Source organism: Lichenostomus cassidix, chromosome 1Aa (assembly GCF_008360975.1).
Source record: "Lichenostomus cassidix isolate B80296 chromosome 1Aa, HeHo_3.0, whole genome shotgun sequence".
Taxonomy (NCBI): Eukaryota; Metazoa; Chordata; class Aves; order Passeriformes; family Meliphagidae; genus Lichenostomus; species Lichenostomus cassidix.
In genome coordinates, this window is record NC_139480.1 from 53,853,512 (window position 1) to 53,874,183 (window position 20,672).

Here is a 20,672-nt window from a genome sequence, read left to right on the forward strand (position 1 = left end):
CTGATACTGTTTGTGTCAAACTAGAAATGGTGACTTGGAGCCCAATGGAAAAGCAAGTTTGTCCTTTTATTACTGAGGTGTAATTACCTAGGCTTTGTTGAAGAGTGAACATTTCTGATGTTTTTAAACTTGCATTTTATATTAGAAAACAAAGACATAAGATTACACAAGCATGTTGGCATTTTCTGGATTCATGAATTATGCAAAGAGACTTCTATGCCAGTGGAGTTTCTACTTAGCAGAACATGCTATAAATCTCCTGATAAAATATTTGACTATTGGGTTCCCTGCAAAGTGGCTGCAGCTGAATTCAAATAGTAAGAGAGAACTGAACTTTGGTGTGATCCAGTTGATAACTTTGTGGCTGAGTGTTTTAATAGTTTTGCTTTTTTTTTTTTTCTTTTCCAGAAGCAGCTGAAGGGCACAAATTTATTAAAATCTTTTTTTAAAAAAGTAGCTTTCACGTTCTCCTCCTTGAATGATTCAAAGCTTTTGTGAGCTCTGTAGTATCATTTTATTTCAACAAGACTCTGTCTATTGACTAAATGGGAATTTTGCAAGTAGACTGCTAGATTACATGTTGAAAAATGGGACTGGTTGGTATAATTTTGAAGAAACTGGTGTGGAAGACTGACTTGATTGTTGGCTTTAGGATAATCTGGTTCCGCAATCTCACGTTTCCTGCTTAGCTTTCTCTGTACTTCATCTCTTTCAAAAGCCTCAATGATTTTTAAAGAAAGAGTAGGAAGAGCTCCTAAAAGTGTGAGAGGACAAGAGCTCCTATTTGAAATTCCTGTTTTCTCTTTGAAATTTTCTGCTGTCTAAGCAATTGGAATGGCATAACCTGACTGGAGCTCATTGCTAGTTTTTAAAAAGGGTTTTGCTTCAACCAATTCCTCAGTCCTACCATGAGGACTGACTCTTTCTCAGCCCTTCTGTTGGATCATGTTTAATTGACAGGCTGCTACATTCTAATAATGGAAAATAATTAAAGTAAACTCAGAACATTGCAACTGGTTTTAAGGGGCACTTGAGATTAAAACTCATGCTGGCAGATAATATAGACCATGCTTTAAGCTAAAACTAGAGTGCTTCTGTGTAGTTTAATCTGTTGGTACTGAAACCAGGTAAGTAATAAATTAAAGTACAGCACCTGGAAAAGTGTTTGTCTCCCTAATTTCAGAAGTTAGGTGGAAAAGGCAATTTGAGTGCTTTATACTAGTTAATATGCAAGATAACTCACTGTATTCTTTTAAATTTGCAACTATTTTTATGTCATAATCAAGTCACTGCTCAAACTAAATCATGCACTGCTGGCATTACTGCTGGCATGTAGGATTAAATATAGTGATTTTTTTCTTTTTTTTTTTTGTTCTTTTCTCCACAATCTCTGTAGAAGGAGCAGGACATCAAGGAACTCAGGTTAACCATTGTGGAGTGTTCCTCAATAATAGAGGTATGGGTTTAGGGAGGGCCTGGGCTGATTCTGCATGGCAAACTCACCCTCTGATGTTTCATTTTTCACCCCATGGATGTTTCAGACACTGAGGGCACAAAAAAATAAGCTGCTAGAGAACCTCCAACACATGCAGCAAGAGCTGATCTCGTGAGTATTGTGAGCAAATCCCAGGAAAGGCAGTTCATCAAAAGTAAAAAAAAAAAAAAAATTGATTTGTGATTTATTTTGTTTTTCCTGCTTCTTCTAGAAATGGGTTGAGTTTCCCCTTGGTGTGTGAATTTAACAGCAATATTCCTGAAGGGATGAATTCACTGCACCGTGAACTGGAGCTTGCACAGTCTTCTGAGGTATGAATTAAGTCTTAAATTAATCTCTTCCCAGTTGCCTTGCATCAGCAGAGGGAAAACAAATCTCATTGCCTGCAGATGATTAGATAACCCTGGAATCTGAAGCCATTAATCCTAGCATGTGAGCACAGAATGAAAAGGTTGCAATATTGTCCCAAGCATATTAGAAAAAGTCCAAAGAAGAGCAAGCTCAGAGTATCATAGAATGGCCTGGGTTGGAAGGAATCTTAAAGATCATCTGGTTCCAAACCTTCCTCTACTCTACAAAGTAAATCTGGAAGAGCTTGGGTCATGCGTTTAGCTGGCAGAAGAACAGACTGATGGGAAAAGATACCAGTTTTCAAATATATACAGGCTTTTATGCTGCAGAAAGTAACTGACAGTCTGCTTCTTGTGCTGCCTACACCAGACATGAACAATGATTTTATGGTTGTGAGAGAGGAGGCTTCTTTTTCTTTGAAGTCTAATGTAGTGAGAAAGGAAATTCAGCATTACAGTGAGCATCTTGATAAAGTTGTAGGGCTGTCATCTAACGTATTGTTAAGACACTCTGATAAGCATCTCTGACAGCAAACCAAATATTTAAATTAATAAGATATTTATTTAAATAGAATGTAATGATTAGACTGAAATACTTTAATCAGAATTACTGACCACAGCATAATTAGTTATAGCTACTTGTACAGTGCACTAGCTATTAAATCAATAATTTCAAAGCTAATAATTGTTTAATTAGAGGTTTTCATTACTCACTCATGGATGAAGACTATGGGCAAATCTCTTTTGTTCAGCTTTGAGGAGTAACTTTGAGGGTGCCCCACTCGAGGGAGAGATCTCCACACACACCCTGCTTGAAGGGGTGTGTCAGGAGTCCCTGACTTTAAAAAGTGAGGCTGGGTTTTATGGTATCAAGGGATTGACTGGCAGTCAGATCTCTCCAGGCTAGCTGTGCTAGCTCAGTGGGTTCCTTTGTCAGGAGCTTTGCCTGCCCCTTCCTCTCTGGTGCCAGTTTCTGTCAGGAAACTTTGTTCTTCACATCCTCAATATTTTTAATTTTGGGATCGAGGAATCAGGCTGGTCTTGGTATCCTTCAACACCAAAAGCAGCATGATCTCTCCCCCCCTTCTCTATCCATCACTGATAATTTCTGCAAGCAGGGTATTGTTTTACCCCTCTTAGGCAGAGCATGCTGCTACAATTACAGCGTTGAGGCTGATTCTTAGCTGAGCCGTTCTGTTCCCAGTTCCTTAGACAATCCATGGAGTGCCATCCTTCCCTGTGTGCTGTTTTCCCTTCAGATCCAAGCTGTGCAGCTCAGCTGATAGCAGATAGATGCTGCTGAGTAATTTCTCTTGTAAATCTACAAGAGAAATCACTAGACAGTTGCTTATTTTTGTACGAGGTACATTTGTGAAGAGATTGCATTTGTAACAACAACAAAAAAAGTACTCATGGACTAAAACTTGAGGCCCAGAAAGGAGAAGTAATCTTGGCTACGCAGCTTTGTGGAAGAGTTAAGATATCATGCCATATTGCAGCTCCCCAGAGCCCCAGTGAGTCACAGTGTTTGCCCTTCAAATGCTGCAGTGAGACACGATTCCACCAAGTCACCTGTGAAGCAAGGAAGGGCTCTGCTTATTCATCACTTGGTAAAGCCTCTTCTGAATAAAGATAACTAATTACTGACTTCCTCTTGCCTGCCCTGACGTGAATATTTACACTGGATCACTCAGCAGCTTGGCTGGCTTGCCTTTTTTTTTTTTTTTTTTTAAATCCTCAGTGATGTGATGATTTTGAAAAAGCTTTTACAACCCATGAGTTTCAGTAGCTCTGACCTTCTGGTAAATACAGAGCCAGGGTACTTCAGGAAAGTCTAAATGTCACTGATGCTGGTTTGTAATAAGGGGATGTCAAAATAAACTAGCTGGCTCTTCCATCTCTTCCAAGATTATCAGGACTGAATGGATGTCCCTGGATGAAACACTGGACCGTGAAGTGCAGCTTTTGCTTCAGGGGCCTGAATATGCAGGAGAAAAATTCAACACTATCATGGAAAACCTGGTCAGTGGCAAAGATTACACAGATAAGGACATGGTTTTTGATGTCAGCATTTTAATTAGGAATTCTCCAGGCATTGCTAATCAGATTATGTTTGTTCCTCTTGAAAAAATAAGAATAGTTTGAAATAGTTTGAGAGTTGGAGGGGGGCATAGTTTAACAAGATGACTTGGCACCTACTCTAGTGCCAATTTATATCCTGGGTAATTCTGGGCAGAGTTGTGCTAGATGAGCACTAAAATGCCAGAGTGTGGAGGGGATGTTTTGGGGTTTATTTTGTTTTCCAGCAAGAGGAAGCCTCTGAGGCAGAGGAGCTTGTCACGGTTTCATTGCAATGGGTAAAAGATCCTGATGAGGACATGGACCAAGCCTGGGAAAGAAAACTCATGGTAAGTAACAATTCCTCTGAAGCATTATGTGAAATGGTGGGGCTGTACAGAAAATTCAGGTGCATATCTTGCTGCTGCATGCTGTGTATATTAATTACTGGAGATCAGAGTCCTTTTGGGGGTCAGAAGTGAAGAGAAATATCTTCTGTCACTGGGGTTTTTTTGAGGAGAGAAAGGATGATTGCTGTTCACTGACATGCTGTGCTCTTCCTGGCTTGTCTTGTGCAAGAGCTCCCTTTGTAAAAACCCTGCTTGAAAAAATGGCAGATAAAGCAGGTTAATAGAAGAGGAAAATAAGGTCAGGTGGCAATTCTGTATCCTGTGAACAATAAAGCTTTTCTGCCCACTGCCTCTTTCTGTGTGCCTTGAACCCATTTTCCCCATGCCTTTAATTTGGTGATGGCACTGGATGGTCTCTCCATCAAGAGGAGGAGTGACGTGGCCTTGTAACCAAATTTCCAAATCAAAACCTCCGCAGGGTTTACCTTCTTTAGAAAGGCAACAAGTTCTGCTTTTGCTGGGCATATTCTACAGGAAACGTTTCAACAACACCTTTTTTACAACTTAATCTTGCATAATGTGTTTCTCCTACTCCTCATACCTCTTGTGAGTCTTGCAAGTAAAGCCTTTTGCTCAAGGCACTGGTAAAAACATCTTCCCCATGTGGTAGCAGGTGCCTGTGGACACAACTGAACACTCTTGCTCTTGTTCCCTCCTCCTTTTCCCTACAACAGCACAGTTCCTGAAATTTCCATCTTATTGGATGTGGCTTTTCCTCTCACCTGTTCCTTCCTGCTGATGTTGTTAGGAATGCTCCACCACCACCAAGCTGTATGTAAATGCTGTTTTCCAGCTCCCTAATGGATGCCAAACCCCTCAGGTCATCTCCCTTGGGTAACAGCAGGTGCCACCAGGGGATGTGCTGCTTGAAGCTGTTGGTTCTTTGGGCAGAAAGCTGCCCTTCTCTTCCTCTAGTGCTGCACAATGGTGTAGCTGAGCCTCTCAAACTTTGCTGGGCAGGCCTGGAGCAATCATTGGGAGCCATCCAGTCCTGGAGCCAGTTCTTTTTTTATGATTTTTCTTCAGGTAAAGCCTGAAACCTTCCCCTTAGAGAAGGTGCAAGCATCTCAATCTTTTCGCCCAGATGTGACTTTGGGTAGACTCAAGGAAACTGCTGGCTCATGAATTGCTGTAGCTCTTTGATCTTGGCTAAAAACCTCCTCCTTCAAAGCTGTCAGAGCTGCAAAATGCTTGTGAAGCCACATTCACGTTGGGATCATATTCCTGTTAAACATGTGAAACTGAAAACTTTTGGTGTGGGGGTTGGAGTTGGTCGTGGCAAATGAATCCTATTCTGGCTCCTAAAGAGTGATGCATCTGGAGACTCAGCTAACAGAGGATCAAGGAAGAATAAGATCCTTTAAAAATTAAAGATCCCATCCTTTAGGGTCCCATGGGGGATGGGAAGTGATGTCATATCAAAAATTGTCTTCACCTTGACTGAGCAAACCAGATAATGTGTGAAATTTTGTGTATGGAGCTGAACAGCAGTAGATCCAAAAAATTAGAAAGATTCAAAGTAGCTTCTCCCAGCCTCAGAGAAAGTGCATGGTCCAAGATTTAGTTTGTTGACAAAAGTTGTCACTAGAAGCCTAAACACATTCCCACCATTTCCTGTGACATATATTATGGCCATGTTTTGCTGGGGTTTAGTATTTTCAAGTGTGTTTTAAAGGATTTTGTCCATAAAGTGAATTTGATGTGTGCTTATAGTTCTGTGCATATATACATCTACTTACCATATATAGAGAGTGACAGCAAAATCTTTTTTGCCTTTCTACTGGAAGATAAGAGTGGCACACGTGCTCTGATAAGCCTGTAACAGTTCAGTGTCAAAATCATGGTATTTCTACAACTGAGTGCTGCTTGCCTTGCTTGAGAAACAGATGCTCAGGATGTGGGCAGTTGCACATGGTCACATCCCCATGCCACCCTAGGAAACCTATCAGCAAAAGCTGCTCTTTGAAATTTTTTTTTAAAGCATGATACTTGATGTGCTATTTTTGTTTTTGAAGCTCATGAGCACCAACTTGCAAGCAGATAACATGGCCCATATTTGAAAGGTTGATGTTTTACCCTTAGAATTGTTGCAAAATCCCAGAAATATAAACTTCATTCTTTCCTGACCTCTGTTTGACTCTCATTAGGCATTCTTTAAAAGCTGAGGGCTCTATTTCATGTGTTCAGTTGAGCAAGGTCAGAGAGGGAGCACTGGATTCTTCTTCTCAGTACTTTATACTGCAAGTCACTGTTCACTAACTTTTACTCTCTTCCCTTTTTTCTTCCTAAAAACCAGAGGTAAATCTAAAAGCCTTTGTCACAGGGGCCATCCCTGGGACAGATCATCTGCTAGGCATGTATGACAAACTGAAATATGGTTTAATTGAAATAACCATGATCCATTTATTTTGCTGTGATACAAACTCAAATTGGTCCCAGTGGACATAGCTGTACTTTGAGGAAAGGGCCACAGAAGTCTGAATTATCAACTTTAGGGATTCCTGCAAGATGATCATTATTAAAACTCCCTCTTATGAGGCATGGGTTTTGTTGCTGTGTCTGGGCACCTTGTTGGTGGAATTTTATCTTTACTGCTGGTGGTGTGGGATGTAGGTGATGATATGAAATGGTAGAGCAGGGACTTCAATTCCCATCATGTAAACTGAGGCTCAGATTCATTCTCTGGCTCTGCTCCTCCTCTAATCATGTGGCAACTTCAAAATTCCACAGGCTCTCAAGCAAGAGCTAGGAGAAAAAAGACACCTTTGGACCCAGAAACTCCAGCTCTTGGAAAAATGCAAGGAGTCCTTAGACAAGGATTTTACTCGAATGGCGGGCAACCTGAGGAGAACCAAGACAGAACAACTGCACCTAAGGAAGGAGCTCTCTGCTAGGTACCCCTTCAAACCATGTGTGTCTTTTTTTGTGGCACTTGGGGCTTTTTTGGGGGTTTGGGGTTGTTTATGGTTTTCTTGGGGTTTTTTTTGGTTTGTTTTTTTTTTGCTGGTTGCTTAGCTGTTTAAGCTATTTAGTATTTTATTTTGGGTTTTGGTTTGGTTTTTTTTTGTTTTTGGTGGACCACAGTCTACTGAATTCTCAAGAATTTTTTTCACAGAGGAAATGATCTTCTGTTTTGTAGAGTGGATCTGGTTTTAGCACAGTGTCTACACTGTGTGGGAGTTAAGGTTTGTGTCTGAACTGATGTGCAATTCTGGAGGTGAAATCACCAGGGAGGCCACAGACTGAGGAGTTAAAGCAAGAGGGCACTGCCTATCTAGCAGATACAACTATTAGGAAACCTGCTGGGTTTGTGTGAAGCAGGAGAGTTGCACAATACCTGTCTGCAGGTACTATTGCTTTGGAATACACTTGCCAGGTGCCCAGGCAAGATGTTGACTCAATTTCCCAAGGGTGTGTTGTCATTAAATACGAAAATATAACTTTTTTGGCCCATGATCCCTGCTATGACTCTTGATGTCACAAATAAAATCATAGAATTGCCTGGGTTGGAAGAAATCACCCAGTTCCACCCCCCTGCCATGGGTAGGGACACCTTTCCACCAGACCAGGTTTCTCCAAGCCCCATCCCTGGATTTGGGATGTCCCTAGAGCCTGGCAGCCCTGAGAGCTGATGTGGAGCAGTTGTGCCACACTTTTGCCTGACTTTCCTTCCACTGAACCACCTCCTATGTGTTTTCCCTCCACATGGAAATGAACTGACGAAAATACTGATGGCTTGGTTTTTTAAAGCTGTCTCTCTGTGTCAGAATAGTTTGTGATGGTAGCAAGAAAAACAAAAAAAGTTGGAGGTGAGTTAGAGAGGAAATGGGCAAAGTTTTCTGCAGGGGGAAAGAAGGGTTTCGTTGAAAGCCATTCTCTTCAGCACAGGTTCTGCTGGCATCTGCTTGCTGTCAAATCCCTCCCAAACACCAGGAAATTAATCCAATGCAGTAGTAATAGCTCCAGGGTGTCATTTTCTAGAATGATTGACTCTATGCCCACTCACTATTTCTCCCAAGCCATGAGAGAACACCTTCTGTTGCCCAAATTTCAAAAGCTTGCCCCGCTGAGCTCCTGCTCTTTGATAGCTCCCCCGTGGAACCCAGAAATGCCATGGGAAAAGCCTCCATCCCCTTCCTGCTGCAGGAAAACCCTGTCCAATTCCCTTCTGCTGGATCCTGGGGGAGCTGCAGTGTGTACCAGCTGATTTTGGTGCCTGTCCTAGCAGCCAGAGGTGTCACCTCCGGGGCCAGGCTGCTCCCAAACGTCACTAACAGGCTGTGGTTTGTGCTCTCTCACCCCGCAGGCAACACGAGATAGAAACTGCCAAACAGCTACAAGAAGAAACTGCTGGCCGGGCAGAAGCCCTGGCTTTAGAGCTGCAAAAAGCCACCAAGCAGCTGGAGGATGCCAGCAAACACGTAAGGGGCAGCCCAGATCCCCCCGTGCAGGGGAGCAGGGGATGCAAAGGGCCGCGTTCAACGCGCTGCTGCCCTCGCGGAAGGAATCGCGTGTTCCGAATGGTGTGCCTCCCTGCAAAAGTGGAACCAGCAGAGGAAGTAAAATTTGAGGGGGTGGTGACAACAGTTTGCTGATGAAAGAGGCAGCATTGCATATTTGTGGTGGCTTAAAAAAAAATAAAAAGAGAAAAGAGAAAAAAAGAGCCCAAAAATAGCTTCCATACACAGTCCACCCCAACGTAAAAATGCAGAAGTTCAGAGGGAGCTTTATCACTTCCTGAGAAAGAACAGATGCAGTTTAGTTTCATTTACATGAACTGTAGAGGCTCCTTGTGTTAGCCAGGCTGCTTTATCTTTTTTTTTTTTTTCTATTCCTTTCTTTTTTCCCTAAATGTTGTTTTGTGCTTAGGCGGAGGATCAAGTTGAAGCATTTCACTCTGCTTGTGAGGAAGCAGCATCCTTGAAGAGCAAGTTGGAGGAAGCCATTTCTGAGCAGCAGAAGCTCAGGGATGTGAATGCAGCTTTAGCAAGCACTTGCCAGTTGCTTCAGGAGAAGGTGGAAGACCAGAAAAGTGAGTAACTATTGGCAATGTGCCAGCATTCACTTTTTGCATGGGCAAATACTTTGGGGGTTAGTTACAGCAAGGGAGAGCAGGATTGATCTGCAGGTCATCTTGTGAAACGCTCTGTGGAGTCTTGCTTGTCATTTTGGGGGGTTTTTTCCCTCCTTTTTTTTCTACTTCTTCTTGAAGAGCTCTGCAACCCTCTGAGCTGAGAAAGCAGGTGGGACCCCAAGGATTTGGGTGCTGGGATCCACCAAAACTTCAGAAGCTCCCAACAAAACCCCCAGTCCTAGGAGCAAAAATAAGTAACTCCACAGGTGGCACAGGTGCTCCTTTACCAAAGCTGCCATTCCCCACCTTATTCCCAACAAAGCCACCCCTCTTTCTTAAACTTCCTGAATGGAATAGATCTGATTTTTGTCCATTCTGTGTCCTGTTTGCTGCTTGTGTTTGCTCTGTGTTTCTGAATGACTGTTAGGCTGCTCTCGTCAGTGGAAAGCAATCGTGTCACTGCGTTGTACACGTGCAACTTCTGCCACAGAGCCATGGAAACTTCAGACTGCCTCCTTCTTGCTCACTTCCTGACAGCAGCACCTCAATAGTCTGGGCAATTCAATAATGCCCTGGTCTGAGTCCAGGACACATGGCTTTTTCTTTCCCAACCCTGGAGTCTGATCCCTTTCTTACAGAGAAGGGGTTTGACAGATTTAAGCCCTCCGAATGTTTGGCCTCAGGCATGCAATTCCCAGGGCAACATATTGATGCTCAGCATCAAAGTGTGCATTGGGAACAAGTTCATGTGAAACCACAGTTTTTCTTGCAGGAAAAATTTCCTGGGACCCTTTGCTTTACCTCTAAGGCACAACTTTGTACTGATATGGCAGAAACAGCCCCAGACTGTGCTTGGCCTCTTCTAATCAGTGGTTTGGTGCTGTTCATGTGTGTGTGCTCACATTGCTTTCATGCTTCCCTCAAACTGTGCAGCTGCTTTATTTTTTTCTTAGCAAGAGGCATGACAGTGGAAATAGTGTGTCATTTTCCAGCTCTGCATAGATGAAGCTCTTCTGCAAAGTGAGCTTGAGTAAATGGAGAGACAACCTCAGACATGTGAAATTGATGCTACTGTAATTAAAAAAAACAAAATACCCTCAAAAACCCAACAAAAAAAAAATCAAACCCCAAAGAGACCCTCTCAAAAAAACATTGCTGTCCGGAAAATGGTGGAGACCTTGGCTTTAAATGACTCCAGTTAATTTGCAGAAATCTTTCTGCAGATAAATAAACTGACAGGTGCCTAGAGAAGTTGCAAAGTGTTATGAAGAACAGGGCTGACAAACAAGGCTGGCACTGAAGGAAGACTAAAAATGCTTTATATTGGGTCCTGCAGAAAGCCAGACAGGTCTGGTGCCTCTTCTGGCTGAAGGGCTGGGCTGTGGTCTCCTTCCCACCTACCCAGTCCAGCCCCCTGCTTCCTCCCACCTGCATGGTAAGAGATGAGAATCCTTCTACATATATAAAGCCTATGGACTTTAAAACTTCTGTACAGGATGTCAGATTGAAAGGATAAATGCTTCTCTTCCCCTAAGTGAGGGATCTATTTCCACAGGCAACTGTGGCATCCTTACACTGATGGTGTGGGGAAACATTGCCCTGGCCTTGTAGCAATTGGAAATGTAACCACGGGGAAGAAAAATGTCTTTTTTCTTTTCAGTGTTTTCTCTTTCCTGTGAAAAACTGTTGTGGGCTGAACCAGACTAGTGCAAATTGCAGTGAATTCTGACAAGGAGCAGTTAGAGGTGCTGTAACATCAGATTGCTCGTTAACAATTTGTAAGGAACGCTGTTAGACATGTAAATGTCTCTTCATAGCAACTGCTAATGCACTGCGATGGGAACTGCTGCAGAGGCGACTCTGTGAATTGCTGTGCCAGGTATGGAGCCCTTTGCTGGCAGGGGGAAAGGTGGGCTTGCACAGGAGGGGCTCTGGTGGCAGGACAACACAGCTGAGACAAGCTGCAAGCTGATCAGGCAGCATCTGATATCTTCTTTTCTAACAGATATATAACCTGTATGTACAAATCTGCACATTGCTTTTTCTTATTCAGCCTTCTGGGGAAAATGTGTCAGGACTTACAGGTGTGGTGTTGGTCTTCACTGTGAGCAATTCTTGACCATATCAAAGAGGGGCTGAGGGCAACCTTCCCTGCTGCATTGGTGTGGTTTTTGTCCCACAGCCAGCTCTCACTTCTGCAGACAGGCTTGAAAACAAATGTTTGGAGTCTTATAATGTAAGATTTTTTTCCCAGTATCCAGACATTGGAATAGGCAGTGAAACAGTTATTACCTTTGTGGCCCTCTGTGGAGAAATATGTTGGAAATTACATAACTCTGGTGTGCTTTGCTTTGAATAAAATTACTTTGCTTCAACTTTGGAAGGGGGTGGAGGGGGAGACATTGTGGAAAGACTTTTTTCCCAACTGGCTCTAGTAAGAAATGCTATAGCTCAGCATCTGAGCACTCTGGATTTAACACAGAACAGTGTATTTGTAACAGCAAACAGAAGGTCCTGAAATGTCCCCTAGGCTGTGACAGGGGCATCAGAGGAGCAGTCAAAGCTGGGCCAGCTGAATGTGAATAAAATTTTGTGTGTGATGCTCTGCAGAATTAAAGGCTGAAAGCAGCAAGGGGAAACAACTACAGAATTTCACAGCTGCAGTTTTGCAATTGATAGCTGAAAGCAGTTCAGTTTGAAAGATAAAGTTGCATTTTGCTCATGATCAGTGGCAGTGATCCTTCTCCTTTATCTATCCTTTTTTTTTTTTTTTTCTTCACCTGCCTGCCTTAAACTCTCCCTCTGCTCCAACAGTGCTGTGCAGAGTTAGAAGCTGAGTATGCTCTGCTGCCCACATCAGCTGAACACGAGAAAGGGAAGGTAAGTGTCCTTGCTGTGACCACTGCTGAGCCTGTTCAAATGGGATGCTGGTTTTATTTGGGTTTGTTGGTTTTTTTTTTTTTTTTTTTGTCTTCAGGACCTGAGGGAGATCCTTATGAGAAACTTTGCCAAGTTAAACATTCACTTAAACTAATCTGAGATCCATATCTGTGTGAATGTGCATGCAGGTGTTAACAGGCATCCAAAAGCATATTCTAAACCTTATTGTAGAGCCAAGTTCCCATCGCTTCTGAGCACAGCCCAGGTGTGTGATGAACTGTTTGAGAAAGATCAGAGGCTGAAGATGGCACTAGATCTTCTAATGTTTTCTACATTTTTCATTGCCTAAGCAAAATTAGGTCAAATACAGTTGTGTACACATTTCTTCAAGAATTTTCTCTGATGACATCTTCAAGTGACACCTCTTAGCTTGGCTGAAACTGGATTGAGTTTTTTGGTTTTGTTTTTTTTTTACCCCCTTCACAGGGTCTGAGTGGCTTCTTTGGTTCTCCTGTTGTGCTCATCTTGCCTGGTTTTGTAGTATCTAGTTCCAGACCCAGCTTGAACCAACACATTTTGTTGCAAGTGTAAAGTTTAATTATCCAGCCTCTTCCTGTAGCTGTTCTGCCCATTAAAGATATGAGCTCTTCTGCTTTTCCAGACAAAAAAGCCACAGAAGATGTATTTGTGTAGCTGTTGGTGTTACATTATGCAGATGCCTGTGTGTGGGGGGGAGTTGGTGGCATTAATGTATTCAGTGTGGTTGAAAAGCAGCACTTGTTTTTTTGTTGGTTTTTTTTTTCAATTAGCATCTCTATTGCTCCAAACCATCGTGGAGAGAAGGACTCACCTGGCACTCCGAATTTCCCCGGGCACTGTCCTTGGGAGTTTCACACTGGCATAGCTCCCTTCTGCTAGGTAAGACCTGGTGGTGTTGGCCATTTCTGTGTCTCTCACCTGAAACATAGAAAGAGCTGACAGAGCAGTCTCAACAGTGCTAAATGTGCTGGTAGAGCATGGAAATTCTGTTGTGGGCTTTAATCTATTTCTGCATGTAATCCAGGAATCTGAACCATGATTACAGTGCTTGCAGGGAAAGGCCTGAAAAGGTGTCTGGTGTCAACCTGACAGTTCCCAAAAGCTTAAGGAGCTATTGGTATAAATAATATATCCAAGGGTATCCCTGACAGAGTGCTTGTCAGTCTGGATCAAGAGGGCTGGAGTTGTGTTCTTCCAATTCCCTCTGACTGGCACACCCTGAGATGTGCTGCTCCTTGGCTGCTGAGCTGAGGGCACTCCTGGTTTAGCAGCTTAAACAGTAGCAGAGCTACTGAGAATGAAATCATAGAGTGATAGAATGGTTTGGGTTGGAAGAAATCTTAAAGATCAGTTAATTCCATCCCCCTGCTGTGGGCAGAGACACCTTCCACTACCCCAGGCTGCTCAGAGCCACATCCAGCCTGGCCTTGGACACTGCCAGGGATCCAGGGGCAGCCACAGCTTCTCTGGGCACCCTGTGTCAGTGTCCACTCAGCCATCTCTTTCCCAGGCTGAGTTGCCCCACCTGTCACAGCAGATGAGATTTGTTGCTTTCTCCTCCATTCCTGAGTTGTTTGTACCTCCCTGCAACTCTCAAACCCTGTGAGGATTGAAAGCAGGCACAGACAGCTGTGCATTGCAGAGCTGCTTTTGGGATTTCAGACACAAACACTTCTCCCCTCAGTGAGCTGGTACCACACAGAGGCTCTCCTCACACAGACCATGAGTGTTCAGGTGTAATTCCAGGCCATAAGAGGGAAATGGAAGTAGATCTTGCCTTGCTGCACGTACTCCTTATCAGAGCACTCTGCTGCTCTGCAAGGGCTGTTTCACTGAGTCAAACTCTCCATCTACAGAACAAGTTGAGGCCACACAACCAAATGCAAGAAAGGGTGGAAGTTGCTTCATTATAAATCTCTGCTTAGTTGGTCTGCTTCTTAATTAATTTAGACTTAGCCAAAAAATTGACATAGAACTAAACCAAACTTTGCCAAAGACCACCTTTATCCATGCTTGTCCTCCTTCACAGATGCTCTGAACTTGGAGACCTCCTGCCCAAATAAGTGCCCTGGGCACAGCTGGGACCAGCCTTGCAGGCAGAGCTCTGGCAGCTGTGCCTCGGAGAGGTGGGATGTGGGACATGTGTCCACCTCAGATGTGACATCACAGGAGTGCAGGTGAGGTGGCAAAATAACCTCTTTGGGGTGAAGGGGGAAGAGTCCACAGGGTCTGGCAGATTCCATGTGCTGAGCTGAAGTGCAGGGGCCTCCCTTAGAGGGAATACTGGACACCTGATCAGCTCATGGGGATACAGGGCAACACTTTGCTTCTATTCACAAGCACCAAAACTCTTTCCTGGAACTGCTGCTTACCAGCCAAATACAGTGATGGTGTTTCTATTTGGTGGAAAACTGAGATGTGATTTAGGCATTCTTGTCTATTTTCTGTGTTTAACTCACTATTGATGTTGCCATTAGGTGCCAAAATCCTATTGGCTTTGAGGAGTCACTTTTTATTTTTTTGCAGAGCTTAGAGCAGGAATTCTGAGGTCTTTGCCTATCAAGCTGCCTCCTTAGATCTTTAAAATAGAGATTGAACTGCTTGAGATTATGAAAGCTGAAGTGAATTGCAGTGAATATTTTAAAAGATAAGGATGTTCCTGAAGATGCAGAAGCAGGCAGTCTGCAGCAAAAGACTCAGCAGCTCTTGAAGCTTTTGCCACTGGTTTTCTGTAGAATTGTGCAGTGTGGAGGAGGTTGGGAAAAGGACTGGTGGTGGTTCTTACTGTTCGGGGGAGGAGGGATTGATGTTGGTGATGAATTTGCCTTTCCCTGAGAGACCAGCTGACTGACTCCAGAGACAGTGGGGACTTCAGTTGTTATGTGCTTAAGGAAAATGGGCACTCTGTCTCTCTGTTGTTTGGGCAATATGCAAATAAAGCCTGTGTTGCCAGGTGGAAAATATGCTCTGCTGATGACTACACTGATGCAGACCTTCCTGTTTCCATTACAATGATGGACTCTTCACTTGCTGAGGTGAGTGCTGGCTCTGATGCCTGAGATGTGGTTTTGAACAGGTTCAAGCATTTAGTGCATTGCTCAGACCCAGGTCTAGATGGCTCAGCTCTAGATCAGCACTGCTCTGAGGTGGATGGAGCTGGTGTCAGCTAGAAGGGTGCTGTGGGGGGTATTTCCTTCTATGTGGGCATGTTTCTGCAGTTCCTCGGTTATAAATCTAAGTGTCTCGATGCTCACGTGCAACTGGGTCATGCTTGTAGCTGTGGAGTGTTTGAAATGGGGTTTGAAGGCTTGAGGCAGCACTGGTTCTGTAGAAACAGTTGGTTCTGCCAGGCAAGAACTGAGTGTTTTCCTTCTCTCTATCCACCTGCAAGAAGCCACAGGATGCTTTAGCTGGGAGTGCTGCTTCTCTTTGCACTTTCTCCCACGGCCACCATGGAACAGCTGAAAAATGCCATCTTGGCTGTGTGGAAGCTTCCCTTCAGCTGATGTACTCAGCCATGCCTTCACTGCTGCCCTGAATCTTGCACCTACAGCTTGAGCTTCAGTCAGTTTGCTCTCAGTTGTGCCTCAATCCTTGCTGCTGAAATCCATACCTCAGCTCCGCCTCACAGGGCTTCTGATGAGCTTTACAAACTCTGGTATTGGTGGGGATGATGGAAGAATATTGGTCAGTGGTTTCTGTGGACCTGGAAATAACCTTTGGGACTAAAGAGTAGCCAGCCTCAGAGTGACCTGGCTGGTGTGTGGTACCTGTGAGTGTAATGTGGTCTGGTTGTAGTGGTCAATCAAAGCAGAAAGTGCAGTGAGGGTAGAAAGTAAGAGTGCTGGGGACTGTCTGTGGTTTCAGCACACTGCTCACACAGGGGAGAGCAGGTGAACAACTCCCAGCTTGTGCTGCTACTACTTAAGCCACCTTAAAGATGATCATCTCAAGGGTTTTTACATTACCCAGTCCTGGAAAGTCACAGCTGTGCAAAGGTCTTTGAAAGACCTGTGCTTTGTTGCTCTGGAGCTTGCTGTAATTCCAGCTGGGCTCAGAAATGTCATTTTCCATGTGTTACTACTCTATAGTATAAGCTTTCCACATGAACATTCTAAAGAGGGAAAATGAAAATGTTAAATCTAGCCCCAGAGAAAAGGCAAAGGGGCTGTGTCCAGTATCTGTTTTAAAACTGGCATGCAGGAGAATTTGAATATCCTTGTTCAATAGAAAAAGTCTCCCTAGTTTTCTTTGGAGTTTTTTGGCACTGCAGTTGCAGATGTATTTGAGCAGACTGAGCCCTTCAGCATGTGACTAACTCAAATTATTTGTGTCAAGTCTTTATCACCCTAGATGTTTAGGGGCTTCTTACTCTCCTTCCCCCAATAGTCCTGCAGACCCAATGGCCTGAACAAGGCAAATGCAGTGCTGCACTTCCTCAGGCTTCCGAGAATTCAAATAATGATAATAAAAATAGCCTGAATTTGCATTAGAGGAAGCATCCACCTGTCTGAGGCAGGGCTGTGCAAGTACAGCCCAGCTCTGCCAGGGTAGGCAGGGGAGAGGAGAGAAAAGGCATTTCCCAAAGCTGGGAGCAGTCAGCCACTCTCAGGAGTGACCAGGAGCCCTGGGCACCTCCTGTTCTAATTTGCTGGGCTTCCTGTGTCCTCTGAGGACATTAGAGGGGGAAGCAAAGATACCAGAGCAAGGACAATGCCTTGGTGATGTGGTTTGTCTGGTGTTTCTCCACACACTCTTTAATAGTGCTCTGGGGTGCTTGATGTGCAAGTTGCTCTCCAGCCTCATTCCCTCTCTGCTTGGGGAGAGGATTGTTTTGGGGATTACTTGGGGAGAAGGGGTGGTTTTGTTTTCTATTCAGTACTTCTCTCAACAGTGGGTGCAATTCATCACAAGCCATTGCCAACTTAACCCTTTAAACTTCAGTTCCCCCCTGTATTTTCACCCATAGAGACCAACATAACAGCTGAAGGAGTGAGCTGGAGCTTTCCAGGATGAAATGAGGAAGAGGGATGGTGCACATGTAGTTCCTCCCTTTTTGTTAAAAGCCTTAAGAGGATATTGGTTTTGTGTGTGATGTGATAAGGCTTGGGTACAGAACCACACTGTGGCAGCTGAAGGAACATGGGCAAAACTGCTAGCCTTTAACTGCTTTATTCCTCTGCTGTTTGCACTCCAAGGAAGATGCCTAAGGCCCTTTAAAGGGGCAGCTGTCATATTATGTCTAAAGGGGAAATTGTCCCTTCAAAGGCAGTCACTAAAATGTACAACACAGCAAACCAATCTACTGTGTTCTGAACCATCTGCTTGCTAATGCTGTGGCTATTAACATTTTTACTTACCTAATGAGTCTGATCCCTATAGCCAAATGCAGCTCTGTCCACCTCACTTTGTAGGGTTTGAGGTCCAGACCTTGAAAATGGATCCATGCTGATGCACAGAGTTAAGATAGGGCAGTGGTCGTGCAGCAGCATGTGTGTTGGTCATTGAAAATGCATTTTAGGAGCAAACCAGAGTCAGGAACCAAAACACACCTCTAAGTACAACATTCCTGAGACAAGTCTCTGTCAGAAATGGGTGATCACTCCTCACGGAGGTAACATGCTAAGCTACACACTGTATGGAGCAGTGGCTGAATCTGCACTTGCCATCTAGTTCTTCACAGCTGGAATAATTTAGGCTCAGCTAGGGAAATTAAAGCTCTGACACACAAGTTTTGTACTGGCAGTCATCACTGTGATGCTAACTCTTTTCTCTCTCTCTGTGAAGATTGACCGTGGGGAGTCAACACTACCAGCCACTGTGATCCCATCCAGGTCAGGTCTTGTGCAAGATTTAAAAGCCTTTATCAGGATTGCAGCATGTGGATGAGTGTCTGAAAGAGTTTTGTTTTGGCAGTGATCACTTAACATCAGCCCAAGAAACTCTTGCATCCTCAGTGGAAAGCACAGCACCGGCACAGGGTGAGTCCTTAACTTGGGACACTGAAAGTCCTGGATGTGCCCAAATCTCTGTGTTAACAACCAAATCTGTTTGCTGCTGTCTGGTGTTGCAGGCTGCCTTGCCATGGAGCAAAGATCACCCAAGGGCTTAGGTGAGAGAGGGGAAGATGTGCCAACTTGTGCAGCAGTGGAGACAAGCAGCGATAAGGACACAGGTACTGTGGCTGCTGCACAGCCCTGCCACTCACCCACTGAGGAAATGGTTTGCTTCCAGCACATCTTTGAAGGGAGGAAGCTGAGTAAGAGCAACAACTTGAGAATTTCTATTTTTGCGAGTAGTTTCACCTGCCAGTGCTCTTGAGCCTCACTGAAGCTGAATGGGAATAATGTTTTTTACATGCCTTACCACAGCACTGCATGCAGGGAGCATGAAATAACTCAGTGAAGTCTTGGGGCTTGCTCAGCTGGCAAAACATTGCGTGGGCACAAAATCCCAGACAATTCTGAGAAGAGAACTTTTTAAACCCATGAAAATATTCTGTGTAGTTCACCAGTGCCACTGAACACTTTCCTCTCTTTCAAGGCTGTTGCACAAGAAGCTGGGATGGGTCACAAGGAGAGATGAGGCATTTGTGTATGGTTTGGGATTTTCCTAGAGCCATAAACATCCACTAGATTCTTACCAGATCTGATGGTGCTTCTTCCACTGAAAAACCATAGAGCCAAACCAATACTGGAGTGTGTGTACACACTGTATTTGCTTTTGTAAAAATTATATGAATAAGCAAAAGGGAATACCTGTGCATGCTTTTTTGTAATTTTTGTTTTAATCTTTACCTAAATATAAGAGTATAGTTTCTTGTTTGGTTTTGCTTTTTTCCCTCCTTTGCTATCTTCCCAAAATACTGTCTTCCTCTAATTCAGTTCCCTCATTTGAAAGCATTTTCTTTCTCCTAATTTTCCTCTACTGTTAATTTTCATATGTGGTCTGGGTGCCTTTGGCGAGGAGGAAACAGATGTGCAGAACAGATCAAAAAGAGTCCCAATAGCTTTCAAGTCTGAGAATCCTGCTGCCTGTTGTACATTTCTGAAAAGAAAGTATTTCTAATATTACAGCTGATAAATCTCTCCATGCAGGCTTCAAACCTGAAGCTGGAGTTATGGTTGGTTTTTGGTTTTTTTTTTTGGTTTTTTTCCTGTTTTTTATTTGGCTCACACCTGCGTGAGACTACATAAAAGAGGAGAAACTGAAATATTTCAGATGTTGTAAAAGGTATAAATATTAATTATAAACTGTCTCTTTAAACGGCAAATATAACAATAACAAAAAATCCACACTGGTAGCAAAATAATAAAAGGCATTTCTCCAAGGGAATATTACTGTAACTCTTGCAACTTCAGCTACAGCAAGTATATGTTATTCTCAGCTGTAGTCATATAACAATCCTTATGGGGATTTTTTTCTAATAATAATCACACTCCTTCCTATATGTCTTTGTAATGTATTTTGCTGCTGCCTCTTTGTCTTAGTGCTCTTTCCTGGCATTTAGTGCAGCTTTTTAGCCCTGTTGGCCCACAGCTAAAGCAGTGGGTGTTAGAAGCTTGGTGAGGTTTTTCAATTGTTACATTTGGATTTGGGAATGTTTCTGCACAGGACCGAATCAGAACAAGATGGAATTCTGCCCTGTGATGGAAGAACACCAGCCTGTGTTTCAAAATGTCTTGAAGCAAGACCCGGTAAGAGTCTTGGTGACATTGAAAAGCCACTGGGTTGGCTGAGCAGTGACAAAGGAGGGGACAGACCCCTCCGGGGTGGTGTGGCTGCTCCCTTGCTGTGACTGCTCTGATGTGCCTTTAGGAGCTGGACCAGGAAAAGAAAAGTAAAGAGTGGAGTGAGGAAGCACCAGCTGTGGTTCCCAGTAGGAAAGGTAAGAGGGTTTTGCTGAGCACCTTCACATTACTGGAGCACAAGCTGGCTGCAGAGCTGTGTGGAGAGGTGCAGAGAGCTGCCTGTCCTGTGCCAAACATGGCCAGGGGCTTTTGTTTCAAGGCTTAGTAGCTGCAATTGGAGACCAAAATGGAGGGGAGGTCATGGGGTCATGCAGAATATCCTGCTCTGATTTCTGCAGATACTCATCTAACCAGCTCCACGTTCCTCTAGACAGGAGGGAAATTCTCAGCTGCAAAGGAGTTGGGATATTTGAATCAGTTCTGGCACTCCTGCTCTCCCCAAAGATTTGTAAAAAGCAGCTCTGTGCTATACATGATACAGAGGAGCAGGATGGTTGTTTTTTCTCCTTAGACATCTTCATTCTTCAAATCACCTCCCCTTTTGCCTTTGGAGTTCACTAAAAGCTGGTGAGGTAGTAAACCACATCACATCCTGAAGCCAAAACCTGCAATTAA

The 20,672-nt window shown here is 43.8% G+C and overlaps 1 protein-coding gene across 4 annotated transcripts in view; it reads left to right on the forward strand.

Annotated features, from left to right (window-relative positions):
- IRAG2 (inositol 1,4,5-triphosphate receptor associated 2) overlaps window positions 1–20,672 on the forward strand; it is a 37,169-nt gene that overhangs the window by 9,596 nt on the left and 6,901 nt on the right. For 2 of the 4 annotated variants that reach the window (XM_085049050.1, XM_085049052.1), the window contains exons 12-29: window positions 1,397–1,456; window positions 1,542–1,606; window positions 1,707–1,806; window positions 3,754–3,867; window positions 4,152–4,253; window positions 7,044–7,207; window positions 8,620–8,734; window positions 9,183–9,345; window positions 11,205–11,266; window positions 12,202–12,267; window positions 13,077–13,185; window positions 14,336–14,483; window positions 15,260–15,341; window positions 18,094–18,140; window positions 18,223–18,287; window positions 18,380–18,565; window positions 19,921–20,003; window positions 20,125–20,194. In XM_085049050.1, the coding sequence (XP_084905176.1) occupies window positions 1,397–1,456; window positions 1,542–1,606; window positions 1,707–1,806; window positions 3,754–3,867; window positions 4,152–4,253; window positions 7,044–7,207; window positions 8,620–8,734; window positions 9,183–9,345; window positions 11,205–11,266; window positions 12,202–12,267; window positions 13,077–13,185; window positions 14,336–14,483; window positions 15,260–15,341; window positions 18,094–18,140; window positions 18,223–18,287; window positions 18,380–18,565; window positions 19,921–20,003; window positions 20,125–20,194 (1,801 nt within the window). The remainder of the gene's footprint in view (window positions 1–1,396; window positions 1,457–1,541; window positions 1,607–1,706; window positions 1,807–3,753; window positions 3,868–4,151; window positions 4,254–7,043; window positions 7,208–8,619; window positions 8,735–9,182; window positions 9,346–11,204; window positions 11,267–12,201; window positions 12,268–13,076; window positions 13,186–14,335; window positions 14,484–15,259; window positions 15,342–18,093; window positions 18,141–18,222; window positions 18,288–18,379; window positions 18,566–19,920; window positions 20,004–20,124; window positions 20,195–20,672) is intronic. The other 2 variants (XM_085049053.1, XM_085049051.1) reach the window with 2 other exon arrangements.